General features: G+C 50.4%; 1 protein-coding gene across 1 annotated transcript in view; it reads right to left on the reverse strand.

Moving 5' to 3' along the window:
• DCTN2 (dynactin subunit 2) overlaps positions 1-18,007 on the reverse strand; it is a 337,558-nt gene that overhangs the window by 245,161 nt on the left and 74,390 nt on the right. Inside the window, exon 2 of the mRNA XM_086966662.1 lies at positions 16,151-16,219. Within this exon, the coding sequence (XP_086822788.1) occupies positions 16,151-16,219 (69 nt within the window). The remainder of the gene's footprint in view (positions 1-16,150; positions 16,220-18,007) is intronic.

Here is an 18,007-nt window from a genome sequence, read left to right on the forward strand (position 1 = left end):
ATGACGATTTTTTCATATTCTGTTGTATACGGAGGTGGCATTTCTTTCGGGGGAGGGGGAAACCTAGGCAATCTACTGTTGCGATTTACTCTTCTGATTAGAGGCAGACTTGTGATCCTGGACTGGAGGAGGCCCTCTGGCATGGACTACTAATTTGTCCTTTTTTCTCCCTTTGCTTGTTGCATTGTATGTATGGAGGGGCGGGGTGAGACACAGACCTTTCCCAATTTGGGAAAGTGGGTAGTTCAAAACCAATGTAAGGGAAATTTAGGGTGATAGGGGGATTGGGGGGCTGTTTGCACAATGCAGCCTCGGTGGGTACTCTGAGTGTGGATGGAGACCTAGTGGGGGCCACTTGCCATCCGTAGATTGCGAAAAGGACACTTGTCCGCTGAATGAATCTGTCCCTTTGCAACGCACTGGTGGTCGTGTTGTAGAACGTCAATGGGTTTGTTTGTAAAATCAAACGGGGTGGTTATGCAGTACATATGTAGACATGCTCCTGATCTCATGATCCTCCGGGAAACGCACTTATTAGGAAACACATGCCGCCGACTTCGGAGTAGTAAATAGACAGTGTTACCACATGCTGGGTTCACAAGAGGTTCCTGTGGAGTGGCGATCCTGGCTGAAAAGTCTCCGCCCTTTGTGGTCGAGTGATAATGGGTGAACTAGAGAGGTTGTTAGGTGGCGGTGCAGGGAGAGTGGAACAAGAAAACACTCCTTATTGTGTACACCCCGCTGTGGCTCCAATTGCAGGTATTGGAGGCTCTGGGCCCCATCCTTTGGGACGCTCCCTGTGATTTCAATGCTGTAATGGATTGGGACCTTGATAGGCACCCACTTTGCACGTTGGGACATGGGGCGCCATCTGCGTTGGTGCACTTCACCCACACATTGGGGATGTGTGGAGGTACCGCCAACCTGCTGATAGACAAAGTTCGTCCCTTTCCGGGGTCCATAAGACACTATTCCTTCCACTGCCAGAACAAGAGTGAGAGCAGTGCAGTATTTGGCCAGTGGGATATAGGACCACTTGCCCCTGCTGGTCCGTCTGGGATCCTGGCAGCGAACATGACAACTTAACGCCTGGGCCTTGCGGAGGTAACCGAGGCACTGAGGGTAGACACTCATACATATTTTGAGGAAAGTGAGGGGTCAATGGCCTCTCCGGTCACCCTGCAGGAGATGGTGCTTAGGGATAGGGCCAGAACAATTGCCCAAAGGAAGAAACATAGGGAGGAGCAAACGCTTCAGTTGGAGCACTGGCTCCTTCAGTTGGAGTAGGCCTGGGCAGACAAGGGTTATCATGTAACTTAATTAGTCCTGGGTGCGACATGACCGCAATATTATAATCGGGTGGCCCAGAATTTGGAGGTTCAGCGGACACTGCATGATTTGGGGAATAAGGCAGGGGCCACCGCTTGGCCTGGTTGGGGAGGAAAGAGGAGACGGTGTGATGGGTTGCCAAAGTGTAAGTAAGCTGAAGGGGGAGATTTCTTGCTCGACGGATATTGATACAGCCCAGGCATTTGTGGCTTATTATCCTATATTGTACTCCCCTCGTCAACAGTGCCTAGAGGAAGATATTGAAGCCCTCATGGGAGACGTAATGGTTCCGGTTCTGGAAGCGGTCAGTCATGTGAAATTGGAGGCAGATTTCACAGTGGAGATAGGGGCGACGGTGCAGGCAATCTTTCCTGGGAAGAGTCCACAGGTGAACGGTTTCCCAGTCGAGCTACATTAAACACCAGACCTCCCTTCTTAATACCCACTTTCTCAGGTTGTTTGAGGCGGCGCGAGATGAGTGAAACTGGCCTCCATATCTTAACCATGCAATCATCGTGATGATCCTTAAAGAGGGGAGGTCAGCGAATCTCTGTTCATCCTATCGGCCTATTTCTTTGGTAAACACAGAGAGTACGATTTTGCCCAGGATCCTGGCTACCTGGCTCCTAGGGGTGATACCTGGTTTGGTTCATCGAGATCAGATAGACGTCATGCTGGGATGAGTGACATAGTTAAACCTTCAGCGACTGCAGCTGTGGTTGGACAAGATCAAGGCCAACAGTGTACCCAGAGCAATAATGTCAACTAGACGCAGAGAAATAATTTATTACCATGAACTAGAGATATTTATATGAATGATGCGGCGGTTTGTTATATGGTTTCAGATGTATCATTCGGTGGCTCTTCTCTGTAACGCACCTGCCGCAGCAGGGCAGTTGAATGGGGTTGTTTCAGAGTCCTTCCCGCTGTATGAAATAGGAGTGACCCTTGTTGTTTGTGCTTTGCCTGGAACCGCTTGGTGCGTTGTTGAGCAGACATAGTCTGTTCCCCCAGTTGACAGATGCCTGAAACAATTGTCCCTTAATGCAGATGACGTGCTGGTCTATGTATCTGATCCGGGGGGGGCGGGGTCGCTTCCGGCAGTATTGTCAGTGTTGCAGGTCTTAAAGTCTTATTCAGTGTATCGCAATAACTGGGACAAGTCAGTGTTTAATCAACCAGGGGACTGGGAGGGTCGTTGGGTTCCGCCAGGTGCTCTCTGGCTGACCAGGTCAGTTTTCGAGATCGGAGTATAGGTTGTGAGAAGTTGGCCTGGCACATGCTGTCCAATAGTTATAGTGGGCACCTTGGACCAGTCCAAACAACCCTTATTGATGTTAGGTTTAAAGACAACCTTTATCGAAAGCTATCCTAGTGGTAGCTATGGAGAGTAGCCTTCAGGATAAGTCTTGAAGGATTGTAAAGCAGCTTGGTTTACCAGATTATAACCTCTTGAATGTCTAAATGAAAGGAGAACCACACAAGGTATATATAAAATATATGTATTTATTACTAAACACTCTCTAGTAATCTCTTTATGAGAGTACAGAGCAAGGTACACAATTCAAACACAATAGAACTTCGGTAAATAGCACAATATACATTGAGCCTCAAGGGGGGGGGCCAAACCATATATTAAGTGAGTGGTATAAGAACCACGATGTTGGACAGGCCACATGAAGAGCTCGCTCCCTCCCCGCATGACAGAGCCCGGACATCAGCTCTCCGAGTGCTACCCACCGACACAACCCACACTCCGTCCCCTACGGGACTCCTACTCCCGGACATCTCTGTATCACGGGCCCGGGCCACCGTCAGCACCATTGTCCGGCCTGGCCGCCATCTTGGACACTGCACCACGAGGCCGCATGGCCTCAGCTCGACCCCAACCCTGGGCCTGGCCAGGCCCGACATCCCGGCACCACCATCAACCCAGGAGGTGAACGGACCACTCCAAGTGCGAGGGTCCGGACATCAAAGGCCGCCAGACCTATAACTGGGGCAGCTCCAGAGCAGGAAGGCAGTTGTATCCTGGAGTCGAGAGACACCGAGAAGAACTCATCCTTGACGGACTGCTGGCGCTGCCGCAGCCCTGCCTTGTGAACTGTCGTCCTGCCGCTGGCGCTGCCGCGGCCCTCTGCATCCTTCATCCTCGTTGGGAACTGCTGGCGCTGCCGCGACCCGTTGTAACTACCATCTTCGCCGGGACCTGCTGGCGCTGCCGCGGACCGTTGCCACCTTCGACCACCCCGGGACCTGCTGGCGCTGCCGCGGCCCGTCCTTCAAGAACGCCGAGCTCGAGGATTGTGAGCTACCCATCATCTCATCGCAACTACCAGATTGGTAATAAGACTGTCCCGCTACCCCCTTTCCCATCCAAGAGACTAGAACCGAGGGGACCCCTGAGTCCAGACCTCCTTGTACCATCCTACCGTACCTCAAGATTGCTTATAAAGAACGTTAAATCTTATCCTTGTGTGGTGTCCATCTGTGGGGGGGGGAAGTTACTTGTCTGTACGATCGCTGGAGACGGCTCTCCCCGGAGACCTCTCCCCTTGTCCTCGGCCGACCCTCCAGGTCCCGTCTAACATTGGTGGCCAGCGGCGCGATCCGAACCAACGCGTAATCGTACAGAAAGCAACTCACCCCACAACTAAACCACAATGCCGGCCCAAGAGAGCGGGTCTACAGAGAAATTCCAAATGGACAAGCTGGAGGAGTACAACCATCGAGAATTAAAACAATTTTGTATGGAACTGGGCATTGCTACCACCGGTCTGAGCACAAAAGATGACTTTAAACACGCCCTAGACTCATGGGCAGAGGCAAACACCGCTGAGCCCCGGGACCAACGCATCGAAAAACCGGAAACTAACCCTGCTCCTTCCGAGGAAAGGAGAACGGGTCTCTCCCGGGAAGAGATCCAAGAGCGAGAAAAAAACAGACTGCATGAATTAGAGTTGGCACGGCTCAAAATGGATGGAGAACTAAAACTAGCGGAACAGAAATTGAACCTAGAACACTTACAGCTCCGAGAAGAGCGGGAGGAAAAACAAAGACAAAGAGAGCTTGAAGAAAAGAGACTGGCATATGAACACGAGTGCAAACTAGCCGAAATAGAACTACGTAAGCAAGGCAAGGACCTGGGGGTGCCCGAGCGACCACGCACCCCAGGAACTTCAGAACCAAAGGTCCACATTCCCAAAGATGTCGTCCGAGAGTTCTACCGAAACGACGACATACAGCAGTGGTTCAATGCCTATGAGATCGCCATGTCCTCTCATCGGATCGATCGAAGTGACTGGGGAGCCGGTCTATGGGGGAGGTTCGTCAATGAAGGCCGTGATGCCCTGTTACAGCTCCCGGATCACCAAATGACGTCCTATGATCACATGAAGGCCGCCCTCCTCACTCGATATGGGCTGACACCCGAAATGTACCGCCAGAGGTTCCGCGACTGCACCCGAATCCCGGGTACAACTTGGGTGGAATATGTGAACTATTTCAGCCGAGCCCTTGAGGGATGGATCAAGGGGAGCAACGTAACGACCTACGAGCAGCTTTTTAACCTTGTTGTGTGGGAGCACCTCTCCAACAACTGTTTTGTCGAGCTCAGGCAGCACCTCCTCGACAGTAAATTGACTGATCCACGGCAGCTCGCCGCCGAGGCTGACCGATGGGAGAGCACCCGAGTGGGCCGGGGTGGCCCGAACGAGCAGAACAGGAACAACCAAGGCCATCACCGTCCCCGAGGAGGAGGAGGAGGCCAGGGCCGGGGGAAAGACACCGTCCCGGCCGCTCCCGCTACCAGCACCCCGCCCCCGGCCAGCAGGGGCAACCCCCCGATGCGCCCAGGGGTCAGAGCCAATGTCACGTGTCATCGGTGCCAGCGAGTCGGTCACTACGCCAATGACCCGAACTGCCCACAGAACCAGACTCCGAGGCCCCGCCAGGTAGCTGCCGCCGCCCTAGGAGAAGAGCAAGTCTCCGAAGAGCAGGAAGAATACGAACAAGAGCAACAAGAGTGGGAACCGGCCGCCATGGTCCTGGCGTGCTTGGGGGGGAAAGACATGGTCCCGCGGGCTCCCCTACCCGCCAACACCAGAAAGTACAGTCAGTGGGTGAGCATAAATGGGCGCAAGGCCGAAGCCCTACGTGACACGGGGGCCAGTGTGGCGGCCGTCCGCTGTCACCTGGTGACCCCCGAGCAAATAATATCGAACGTTCTCTGCCCCGTCCGGTCAGCCGACAATTCGGAGAGCATGTGTCGGATGGCCTGCGTCCCCTTCGAGTGGGGAGGGGTATCCGGCATGCTGAAGGTGACGGTCCGCGATGATGCCCCTGTGGACTGTCTCCTGGGGAACGATCTCGAGAGTTCCCCGTGGGCCGCCGTAGAAAGAAGAGAGCACCTGGGGATGTTGGGCCTCCCGGACAGGGCGTGCGTAACCACCCGGTCCATGGCGGCCCGCGCCATCCCCCGACCAGAAGAACCCGAATGGCCAGCACCTCCTCCCCCGATCGCTCCAGTGGGGGACGCCGACACCGCCAACCCCCCGGAACAAACCCAAGAAGAACTCGCTCAGCCCCAGGATCTCCCAGACCTGGCTCAGTGGCGTCAAGAAGGGGGACCCACCCAGGAACAATTCCGTCAAGAGCAAAAGACATGTCCCTCCCTCGAGGGACTACGACAACAAGCCCTCGCCCAGAGCACGGGAGATACCGCCGGGGCCCACTGGATCTATTGGGACAATGATCTATTGTACAGTGAACAAAGAATCGCCGAGTTGGGGGCCAGTCGAGTGTTGGTGGTGCCCCTCCGTTTTAGAGACTTCCTGCTGAACTTGGCCCACGATGTCCCCCTGGCCGGACACTTGGGTCAGGACAAAACCTACAACCGCCTGGTGACCCACTTTTACTGGCCCAAGATGAGAAATGACGTACTCAACCACTGCCGGTCTTGTCCCACCTGTCAGGCCAGCGGGAAGAGCGGCCGCAAACTCAAGGCGCCCCTGCAGCCCTTTCCGGTGGTTACCACCCCGTTCGAAAAGGTGGGAATAGACATTGTGGGGCCCCTGGACCCCCGAACAGCACAAGGGCATCGTTTCATCCTGGTACTGGTGGACCATGCCACTAGCTATCCCGAGGCCATCCCCCTTCGAACTGTAACAGCACCGATGGTCGGCCGAGCCTTAATGGGGATCTTCTCCCGGGTAGGCTTCCCCCGGGAAGTCGTCAGCGACAGAGGCACGAACTTCATTTCAAAATACATGAAATCCCTCTGGCAGCAGTGCGGGGTCACCTACCGATTCACCACCCCCTATCACCCGCAAGGAAACGGACTGGTTGAGCGGTTCAACCGTACATTCAAGGGAATGATTATGGGGTTGGAAGAGCCCCTCCGCCGCCAGTGGGATGTGCTCCTCCCGTGCCTCCTCTTCGCCTACCGAGAAGTCCCTCAGAAGTCCCTCAGCTTCAGCCCCTTCGAACTCTTGTATGGGCACCCTGTTCGAGGGCCCCTCAGCCTAGTCAAGGAAGGTTGGGAGATGGCCCCCCTGAAAACCCCTCCAGACGTCTACAAGTACCTCCTGACCCTCCGCAATCAGACCAGGCGGTTCCGAGAAATCGCCAAAGCCAATCTTGAAGCCAGTCAGGAGGACATGAAGAAATGGTACGATCAGAACGCCTCCTCCATAGAGTTCGTACCTGGCCAGCAAGTATGGGTGATGTCCCCCACCGAACCTTGTGCCCTGCAAGATAAGTGGACGGGGCCCTTCAAGGTGATCGAGCGCAAGAGCCCTGTCACCTATCTCATCGACATGGAATCTTCCCGGAACCCCCTCCTGGTCCTCCACGCCAACAGACTCAAACCCCACTTTGTGCGCTCGGAGCTCAGCCTACTGATGGCTACAGACAGTGGGGCAGAAGAAGACTCCGAGCCCCTCCCCGACCTGCTGAAGACCCGTGAAAAAGATGGTTCAGTAGACCGGGTCCGACTGTCAGATGCCCTGACCTCGGAGCAGCGCCAAGACTGTCGGTCTCTCCTGCTGCAGTTCGCAGCCCTATTTTCCCTCACCCCAGGGGTCACCCCCTGGTGCCTGCACGACGTGGACACTGGGGACAGTCCCCCCATCAGACATCGGGCGTACCGCGTGCCAGATCGGGTACGTGCCTGCATCCAAGAAGAAATCTCCAAGATGCTCACACTCGGAGTCATTGAACCCTCGGACAGCCCCTGGGCCAGCCCAGTCGTACTGGTCCCCAAAGCTGCTGCCCCCGGCACCACCCCTGAACTCCGATTCTGCGTTGACTATCGGGGCCTGAACGCCGTCACCCGGACCGACGCTCACCCCATTCCCCGAGCCGATGAACTGATCGACCGCATGGGGGCTGCCCGCTACCTCAGCATCTTCGACCTGACAGCGGGCTACTGGCAGATCGGCCTCACCCCCAGGGCGCAAGAACGGTCCGCTTTCTCCACCCCGGATGGCCACTACCATTTCAAAGTGATGCCATTCGGCATGAAAAACGCTCCAGCAACCTTTCAACGCCTGGTGAACCAGGTATTGGCGGGCCTCGAGGAGTTCAGCGCCGCCTACCTGGACGATATCGCGGTGTACAGCCGCCACTGGTCAGACCATCTCCGTCACCTCCGAGAGGTCCTGCAGGCCCTCCAACAGGCCGGCCTCACAATCAAGGCCAGCAAATGCCAGATTGGTCAGGGGTCCGTGACCTACCTAGGACACCAAGTGGGGAGCGGTCTGGTGGACCCCCTCCAACTCAAGATCGCTGCCATCCAGTCCTGGCAACCACCCGTAACGCAAACCGAGATCCGGGCCTTCTTGGGGCTCACCGGGTACTACCGGCGGTTTGTGAAGGACTATGGCAGCATTGTGGGGCCCCTCACGGCACTTACATCTAAAAACCAGCCCAAAAGAGTCGACTGGACTCCCGATTGTCAAGCGGCCTTCGAGAAGCTGAAGGTCGCCATGTGCACCGCCCCGGTACTCCAGGCTCCCGACTACAGCCGGGAGTTCATCGTCCAGACTGATGCCTTCGACCATGGCATTGGAGCCGTCCTCTCCCAACTGAACACCGAGGGAGTCGACCAACCAGTGGCCTTCATCAGTCGACGTCTGTTGGCCCGAGAACAGCGCTGGAGCACCATCGAGAGGGAGGCCTTCGCAGTGGTGTGGGCCCTCAAGAAGCTCCGGCCCTACCTCTTCGGTACCTACTTTCGGGTGCAAACAGATCACCGCCCCCTGCAATGGCTAATGCAGATGCGGGGGGAGAATCCCAAGCTCTTGCGATGGTCCATATCCCTGCAAGGGATGGACTTCACTGTGGAACACCGCCCCGGCCAGGAGCACGCCAACGCGGATGGCCTGTCACGATTTTTCCGCCTCGACGAGGAGAGTCCCCAAGAAGATGGGTGACTCTCCCCGCCTTCAGCTGGGGGGGACGCATGTTGGACAGGCCACATGAAGAGCTCGCTCCCTTCCCGCATGACAGAGCCCGGACATCAGCTCTCCGAGTGCTACCCACCGAAACAACCCACACTCCGTCCCCTACGGGACTCCTACTCCCGGACATCTCTGTATCACGGGCCCGGGCCACCGTCAGCACCATTGCCCGGCCCGGCCGCCATCTTGGACACTGCACCACGAGGCCGCATGGCCTCAGCTCGACTCCAACCCTGGGCCTGGCCAGGCCCCGACATCCCGGCACCACCATCCACCCAGGAGGTGAACGGACCACTTGGCAGGTCAATGGGAGAAAGAAGTGTCGATGGCTCTCCCCCGCCAGGTGCCGATCGCCCCCAGCCTCCCCGGGCGCTGGCTCCACCCCCCTGCTGGGTGTCTGGACTCCCTCAGCCCGGACCTCCCGACCTCCAAGTGAGAGGGTCCGGACGTCAAAGGCCGCCAGACCTATAACTGGGGCAGCTCCAGAGCAGGAAGGCAGTTGTATCCTGGAGTCGATAGACACCGAGAAGAACTCATCCTTGACGGACTGCTGGCGCTGCCGCAGCCCTGCCTTGTGAACGGTCGTCCTGCCGCTGGCGCTGCCGCGGCCCTCTGCATCCTTCATCCTCGTTGGGAACTGCTGGCGCTGCCACGACCCGTTGTAACTACCATCTTCGCCGGGACCTGCTGGCGCTGCCGCGGATCGTTGCCACCTTCGACCACCCCGGGACCTGCTGGCGCTGCCGCGGCCCGTCCTTCAAGAACGCCGAGCTCGAGGATTGTGAGCTACCCATCATCTCATCGCAACTACCAGATTGGTAATAAGACTGTCCCGCTACCCCCTTTCCCATCCAAGAGACTAGAACCGAGGGGACCCCTGAGTCCAGACCTCCTTGTACCATCCTACCGTACCTCAAGATTGCTTATAAAGAACGTTAAATCTTATCCTTGTGTGGTGTCCATCTGTGGGGGGGGAAGTTACTTGTCTGTACGATCGCTGGAGACGGCTCTCCCCGGAGACCTCTCCCCTTGTCCTCGGCCGACCCTCCAGGTCCCGTCTAACACACGAGTTGACCAGTCTACGTGCTCTAGGCACTGTGTCTCGCTGGGACCCGAAGGAACCACCCTAGGTAGTGACACAGGGGACCCACGGGGGACGCGTGCAGTGTGGGAACACAGCTGCGAGAGCCGTTAGCTTCCCTGGGTTAGGTAACTCGAGTACTCTGGTGCTCCCATGTTTGTTGGCCCTAGAAGCCTTTAAGTCTAAAGGGGTTTGCTCAAAGTCCTCTCCTAAGTGTCCTTTAACTTTAAAATTCCAACTCCGACTTTCCGCATAGAATCTAACTGCGCTCGCGCAGAGCAGGGGCTAGTAGCCCCTGCAAGCGGTTTGAACTGGGCTATGCACAGGGACACCAAATGTGCCCCAGTGCAGACTTCAAAGCACTCTTGGAGTGCACCCACCCAGCCGTAATACACTAAAACCAGTCTGGGAGATGGTGACACCTCCCAGTGACAGGAAACCTATTGTCAAGTCCTCCCCTGCCAGAGTTCCGTCCAGCAGCAGAAGGCCAGACTAGCGCCTGTAGCGGCAGCATGCATTTTGTGATGCCAGGGTTCTGTTAAGCTGGTACTGGGTGTACTGGTGTGGTCATGTTTCTCCCTCTAGGAGGGTGGAATCACACCTCCGCCGCCAGTACTGGTGGGGAGGTACAATTCCAAGGTGTGACACCAAACACGACAGGTTTCTTTGCAGCCATTCCAAAGTTAGCATTTACCACAAGATTATAATGCATTTAAGAGTATATGGTCTGGCTGATTCACAGAGCAACCCCGGAGAATAGATTCCGAAGGCTGCAGAGGGGCCCTGCTCATGCATGTGCACCCTCTCTCACAAAACCCAGCACCCTGCCTTCAGGATTGGTAAGGCCTGCCATAGGGGTGACTGATAGGTTTATATGTGTAGTGATATAAGGTAGATATAAGGAACCTATATCTAAGTAAGGGGTGCATACACCACCTTACACAGGCTGCTGTAGCAGATCTGTTGTGTCATTTTGGGAGGCTGCCCAGGGGTGGCATAACACATGCTGCAGCCCCTGGTAGGCCTCTGGGGTACCTACACCCTTGGTACCTAGTGTACCATATACTAGGGACTCATAAGGGTACCCCAGTATCCAATATGCAGTGTACCTAAAGTACAAGGAATTATTTTAGAGAGGAAGCAGCTAAGCTGGGATCCTGTATAGCAGGGCCCCAGCTAGAATAAAGTCCAAAAACAGTGAAACATCAGCACTCCTTCTCCCCTTGTTGGGGAGGGATCCTAGCATTCCTGTCCTGGAATCTCAGATACCCCTCCGAGAGAGTCAACAAGGGATTTTCCACTTAGCAGAGGTCTGGTTTAGTTCCCATTATCTCTGGCGCTCTCCTTGAAACCTTTTGATGATCTCCCCAGGCTGACACTTTTACCCCCTGGGGTACTTTGGGGTCCGAGCATCCTTGAGCTGATGATCGGTGGAATTGCCCTACACAGCTATTGAGGAGCTGGCTCTTGTCGCCCCCCTTGGCAGTCACCCGCCCATCTGATCGCCTGACACAGTTTCCTCTCTGGTCGCCCTGTGTTGCTCTCCGACCACAGCACTCTCTGCTGTCCTCCCTCTCTTTATCTTACTCTCCTATCCCCTACCTCTCTTCCCCGAATCTCTCTCCCCTGCCGGCCTTCCTTCCCCATACCTGAGCCATCCCTTTGCAACTCTTGTATCTCCAGTATCTACGTTCCTCAAACTGCTGTAACTATGTAACTAGGTTTTGAATGCAATTGTACCTAGCCATGTAAAGGGCTCTGATACCTCCAGGTGTAGCCAGCGCTATATAAAACTTTTCAAATAAAATAAAATATAAAAGAAATGCGGGGGTAACTATAAGAAGCAGATCTACTCTCCTACATAGGTGTCATGACGGAGGAGGAGGGCTTACCGGAATTCAATTTGGTAAGAGTCCTCTGAGGTTTTCAGGTGATCTCCCGGACCCTTATGGCCAGAACTGCATTGTACAAGATGATCACTCTGCCCAAGCTGCTTTATGTGTTACGGAACACTCCCTTTGTGTTCCCGGAGAGCTACTTTCATAGCCTTGATAAAATACTCTGGACCTTATCCTGGATGGAGGTACCCCTAGAGTGATGCTGCCGGCACTATACAACTGTCTATAATGGGGGACTGGTGTTGCCCGACATGCTGAGGTATCATATGGTCACAAAGTTACAGATTATAAATGCATGGCGGCATAGCCCATACAACAGGCCTGCGTATCCCATGGAGGGGCAATGATGGGGGTGAATACTTATGTTCATTACATCTATGGGAAACGGGGCCCACCTGAAAGACTGAGGCTATGGGTTGAGGCTATGAGATACCTAGTACGCTGGTTACTCCTTTATTGGGGGGGGGGCAACACTTGCCCAGGGAGGCAGGTCCACCGGCTTCCAACACTGGGCTTCCAACACTGACAGCAAACTGGGATACAGATACTGGTAGATGTATTAGTGTTGGGGTGAGCATAACATATTTTGAGTATTAGAGCAAGAATATGCCCTGGCCCATACTCAGGAGGTCCGAAGCCTGCAATTCTCAAATGATGAGAGAGTGGAGGGGATCCTGGGCGAGGGCCTACTGGAGAAAAGTGCCCTGGAGTCCTGGGTTCTGCTTGGCAAAAGCACTCATAGGGCAGTGCCTCAGTAATACTGGGTTATCCTGAATAATACCCTGGATAATCTTGGGAAACGCCCAACACTGGGCCCCTAGAGGATATTGACTGGGAGACAGCATTGATGAGCCCTAGGGAAGTAGCCATTCCTGCTAGGTTACGGTTAATAGAGTTCAACATCCTTAACAGGTCTTATTACTTTAGGTCCCATGTGTCTTCAGTGCGATGCGGCAGTGGGTACCTAACTGGGGTGAAGTTGTCACTGAATTGGAGATCGTCTTAGCAGTTGAGCTCCTTAGGATGCCCAAACTATTGACCCTACGTATACCGTATGATGGTCTCCCTCTGAAGCAATTCTGCATGCTGGGGTTTGTGGTGGTAAAAAGAGCTGTGGCTAGGGTATGGGGACAGGATAGGGTCCCCATGAGGGTCGAATGGTGAGTGGAAATGACCAGATGAATGGGGGCGGAGGGGGTGGTGTATGAAAGTTGAAGGTGCCCCCCCCCGCAACCACCGCCCCCCGGAAATTTGTGGTGAGGGGGAGGTGGCAGTCATACCATGGTTTGATGGACCCTGCTGCTGTTGTGGTGAAGCAGGAGGGGTCCCTATTTGGTGAGGAGGGCGCAGACAGGCGGGAGGCATGTGATGTGGTTAATTGCTTATGGCGCGTGCAAGCTTACTGTTACTGTACTGTTTTGGAAATGAAACTAACAAATATTTTTTTTAAGAAACGAAAATCTGTAGTCTCTCCATTAGCCAGTTAAATCACATGCCTTTTTCACAGCAATTCCAACTAAATAGATATTACAGGGTTTCTCAAAAAATGGGAATGGACTACAAGCGCATAGAGAAGTCAGAACTGGGTGTGGGATGTAGGCAGCGAAAATTACTGAAAACTTCCAGTGGAATGGGTGACGATATATATTTAACCAATAATGGGGGACAGCAATAATTTTTTCTGATAAAATATTGTATTTGCGTCAGTCATGCAAAATTATGTTTATCATAGCTTTCAAGCAAATATAACCCACTGAAGTGTTCTGTATATATATCTTCTTCAGGTGATACATAATTATTTTGATGAGGCTAAACAAGGAGGTCACATCATGTGTATTTGAGAAACCCCAGATTATAAAACAAGACAATAACAGTAAAGAAACATTTATTACAGCCCACAATGATCAAAGAAATGATTACAGGTTCAATAAATCATTCAAAATTACAAACCATGAATATAATGGTGATTTAACTGCATGCAAAACAAAGGAAATGCATGCGAACAAAAGCAGTTTAATAGTCTTACTTGTGCAAACTAGTATCCGGCAAAGGTCAAAAGGGGAGGGAAAGCACAAGATAAACTCCAATAAGTTAATATGCGAAGATAATGAAACAAAAAGAAATGTTAGATGATATCCCAAAATTGAGAAACTAGGTGGACAGAGCTAGGTAAACATACGTCTTCCAGTTTTCAGTTCAAACCACATTCCAATCAAAACAAACAAAGAAAATGTTTACCTATCTCACAGATTGAATAAATAAACAGGTTCAAAATGTATAATTATAGGAATTGGGGTGCTGGGACGGTTTAATGCCATGGAGTACAAGACGATAAAGAGGAAAAATAACTGTGTGCTTGGATAAAGGCTGTTCCCGGAGACCTTCTATAGATGTCATCAATGACCACCAGCAAGTCAATCAGATCTGTGGAAAGTGCCTGGAGCCAATTTTGGCTACTTCAGTTTAACTAATTTATAAAAGGGCTAAAACATTAAGGGGCCAAAAAGTCTCATTACACATTTTTGAAGGCCCAACTTTTATTTGCAAAATTGAGATGCTCTATTTAAGGAATTCTGCTCCGAAATTTAGAGCACTGAATCATCTCCAGTAACTATCCACTGTCCCAATCTTGAATGTTAATACTAACACCTTAAAGGATTTCCTTTTCAGAAATCCTAGTCACATCTTTCGATTGCTTGGTTTGCTGAAAGCGATACAGTAACTTGCAAAAGTAATTTGATGGCTGCAAAACGTGCTAACACCAAGATGTGACAGAATGCAAAAACCATATACATCTAATTTATAAATAAAATAAAAAAACATTGTATATTTTAGACAGAATAAATCCAAATATTTCAGACTAAGGGCTGAAGGGTGTGAAAGATTTCCGTTTTCCTGAAGTTATAACAAATGTTAAAAACAAAGCAAAGTTGATCAAGATGCAGTTATTTCTGCTGACCATGCTGTTTTAGTATATTTTTAGTACAGAGGAAGAAAACTTAAGAACGCCTATACAACATGCTTTGGAAATGAATCACTGCAGTTGAATTAAGAAAACCTTCAATACATTAAATAACTGGACTTTAGAAAATGAAACAAGTTTAATTGTAGTCATATTCCTGTATTTTGTTATCTCACTGTTGGCTTTCTCATAGTTAACGTAACATGCCTGCCATACGCAACACATTCTTCAATTTTGTGGTGCATTGTTACTAGAAAGTGTGGTGTACATGGTTGAATACGTTGGCAAAATAAAGGTAACCAAATTCAAGCACATCATTTGAATCCCCTAACAAAATAAAAGATTGGGGATTTTTTGCCAATTTCACCACTGTCCGAAACAAGATTTGGATATGGTGCTGGGGGTTAACCTTAAAAAAAAAATCCAAGAACTGCGCTAGGCACGCTATTAAGTTTAGAGGCTACGGCCATTCCAATGTATTTTACATAGACTATGACAAATTAACCCTCAGAAAAATTGATCTCCGTCATAACTGATCTCCAGATTCCCAGGGAACATAAAGAGTAAAGGTGAATCCTTAATTGTACTTCTCCAAAGTTGGGACAAGCTCTTTTTGGAATTCTAAAGATTACTAAATAGTTTTAGGTGGGAAAGTATACTTGATGCAAAGACACTTTTATTTAAGAAAAACTAGCGAATAACACAGAGGCTCTCATGATTGTCTGTATGGCAGGCGTTCTATCCGTCAATGTTTGCCATTGTTCAAAGTCATCAATCTGTCTTCTTCAAAGATTAAAGTTCCCCTGTAAAAAGACTCTGTGTATTTGAAAGGTTCAAAATCTTGGGCTAATCAAAAAGCAGATTTACTATTTTGTAGCCTCAATACCTTTGAAAACAATGCATGGGCCCTTAATGTTTGCAACAGTTGTTGGTGCCTCTTCGGCAAACATATAATGCCCAATCTATCTGGTGCTGGTACAAGTTTTTTTAACCTGTGCTAAAGATTCTTTATTATGTACCCAAGTCAAAAGCATAAAGAAAGTACAGCATAAAAAGTAAACCTTTCCATATTTTGATCCCTAGTTTTTCACACGATACTTCAATTGTATTTCTTTCCAGTACTCAGTGCACAGCGCTCCCTTCAAAACAATTATGATGATGCTTGCTAAGCTATATTACGTAGTCTTTGAAAATCGAGGCATCCTTCTTCCTAACAGAGGACAGCTAAGAAAAAAACATTGCACAATGAGAGTAGACTACTGCCATTTGAGCTATTAACATCACTAAAAACTTCAAGCACAGGAATTGCTGAGGGCTACAAAATAGTGCATTTGACAACTCACAATTTACCGCTAAAGAAGCCGCCACTGTAAAAAAACAAACACAAGCAAGTCATTAACACAAGTTGGAGTTGCCTTACCGCATCAAATTCAGCTTGGTCATCTTCTGGTAGATCGCTCGTCTCATACACATCGGGCTCATTTCTGGCCTAAAACCACAAACGGACCACATGATTTACTGATATTAAACGATCACTTTCTGTACCAATTAATTCGAACTTGCAATCAGGTGCAATGGTCACAGCACTAGCGTCAAGGATTTCAATACGAATTTTCGAGCAACTCAACTCTCAGGGAATTGTATACCCCCTTTTAGATCATGGGCAGACACAGTAAAATGTTCTTGCTTCATTTTCCCATTCAGGCTCTAATGCAATTTTGTGCTGAACAAATTTACAACCAGCAAAGAATGAAGCAAAACCTAATTAAACAGCCAAAATTAATCAGTCCTGTGGTGATAATGTTCTAATACTGTGTCTTCCGTTGGCTAATCTAGTCCAACCCAGTAAAGACCAAATAGAAAATAAGGTGCAAAGTAGTCAAGAAACATTAAGAGACAATGTCACATTATTTGCAATTAAACATAAAAATAGCAATATATACAATTTGGCCAGGCCTCCTGTTTAAATAAGTTTTGAACCATACAAGACCAAAAAGAGAGAAGGAGGCAATACACGGGCTCACACCTGCCTCTTGGAAACACTCCAAACACAAAATTGGCGTGTGACTCTTTTAGTGTGCTTAGGGAATTCTCCCCCAAGCCTTAGTTCGAGTCCAACTATCTACCTACTGCCAATATCCCTATAGAGAAATGAGCAATTCCAAGAATTGGACAAAGTAGGCTCACTCACGTAATGGGAGATGCTTCATCACTTGCCAACTCGACCCACCCTGGTGAGATGGTACTACCAGGCCGGACTCAACCTCATGAGGGGAGGGGCAGAACTGAGGGTGTTCTTACCAATTAAATATTGTCTCTGGATAAAATACTTGGATGTAGTTCAAAATACTTTTTAAAAAAAACCTTAGGACATGCCACAAAGTATCCTACATTCGGGAGGTATCCTAGGCTTGAGTAAAAGTACTGTAAGGTAGTCTCAGAAGATGTACGTGATTACTATGATGGCCATATACAGAGAAAATAATTAATTTCTACAGCTGTTGTGTCATATTCTAATGAAAGCTGAAAAAATTGACTAAATGTGAATTTACTGACTCCCATCAAAGATGAAGAGAAAGAAAATGACAAGGGGGGGGGGGGATCAGAGCGAAAGATAGATCTTAACGTGTGATAACGTCACTAGCCAACTTCAAGTACAAATGATGGTAGATTGCAGACTGGTAGAGAAGTTTGCCGACTTTGGAGCCTAGAAGACTGGGTTCAAAACATGGCCAGATGTTTAAAAATCAGAGCAAATCCCTTAATCTCTTTATACCCAACACTGTAAACATAGGACTAATGTCATTAATTTTAGATCGAGTATTCAAGACCTCTTGCATATACTTATATGTGTATGTACTTTGTGGGCTCTGGAGATCAGCCCTAGGACTGGTCTGCTTCTGCTGAGGCACTTTTTTTTCTATTCAACAGCTTCTATTTAACTATCTTGATCGAAAACGACCAGTAAAGGTCAGTAAATTACAAGAATTGCTTTCTGCTGAGTGACTTTTTTATTTAGGTTGCGCATGCGCTGCATAGGGGACCTTTAGCCGGCGTTCAGCTTTTATTAAACACATACCCGTGCTTGTGGCAGCATACACCTTGCGGGAGCACGCAGGGGCGCGCCTCAAGCATGAGTATGTGCTTCTAAATAGAGCACCACTAACGTGCTTGTTTTTCTCATTCTGCTTCTGCCGAACAGGCTGTACGCGCCAGCACGCACCACTCACATGTTTGTTCATATGATCGAGCTTACCGGTTTCACTTTGTCTTTTTG

The sequence above is a fragment of the Lissotriton vulgaris genome, chromosome 1_1, assembly GCF_964263255.1.
Source record: "Lissotriton vulgaris chromosome 1_1, aLisVul1.2, whole genome shotgun sequence".
Lineage (NCBI taxonomy): Eukaryota > Metazoa > Chordata > Amphibia > Caudata > Salamandridae > Lissotriton > Lissotriton vulgaris.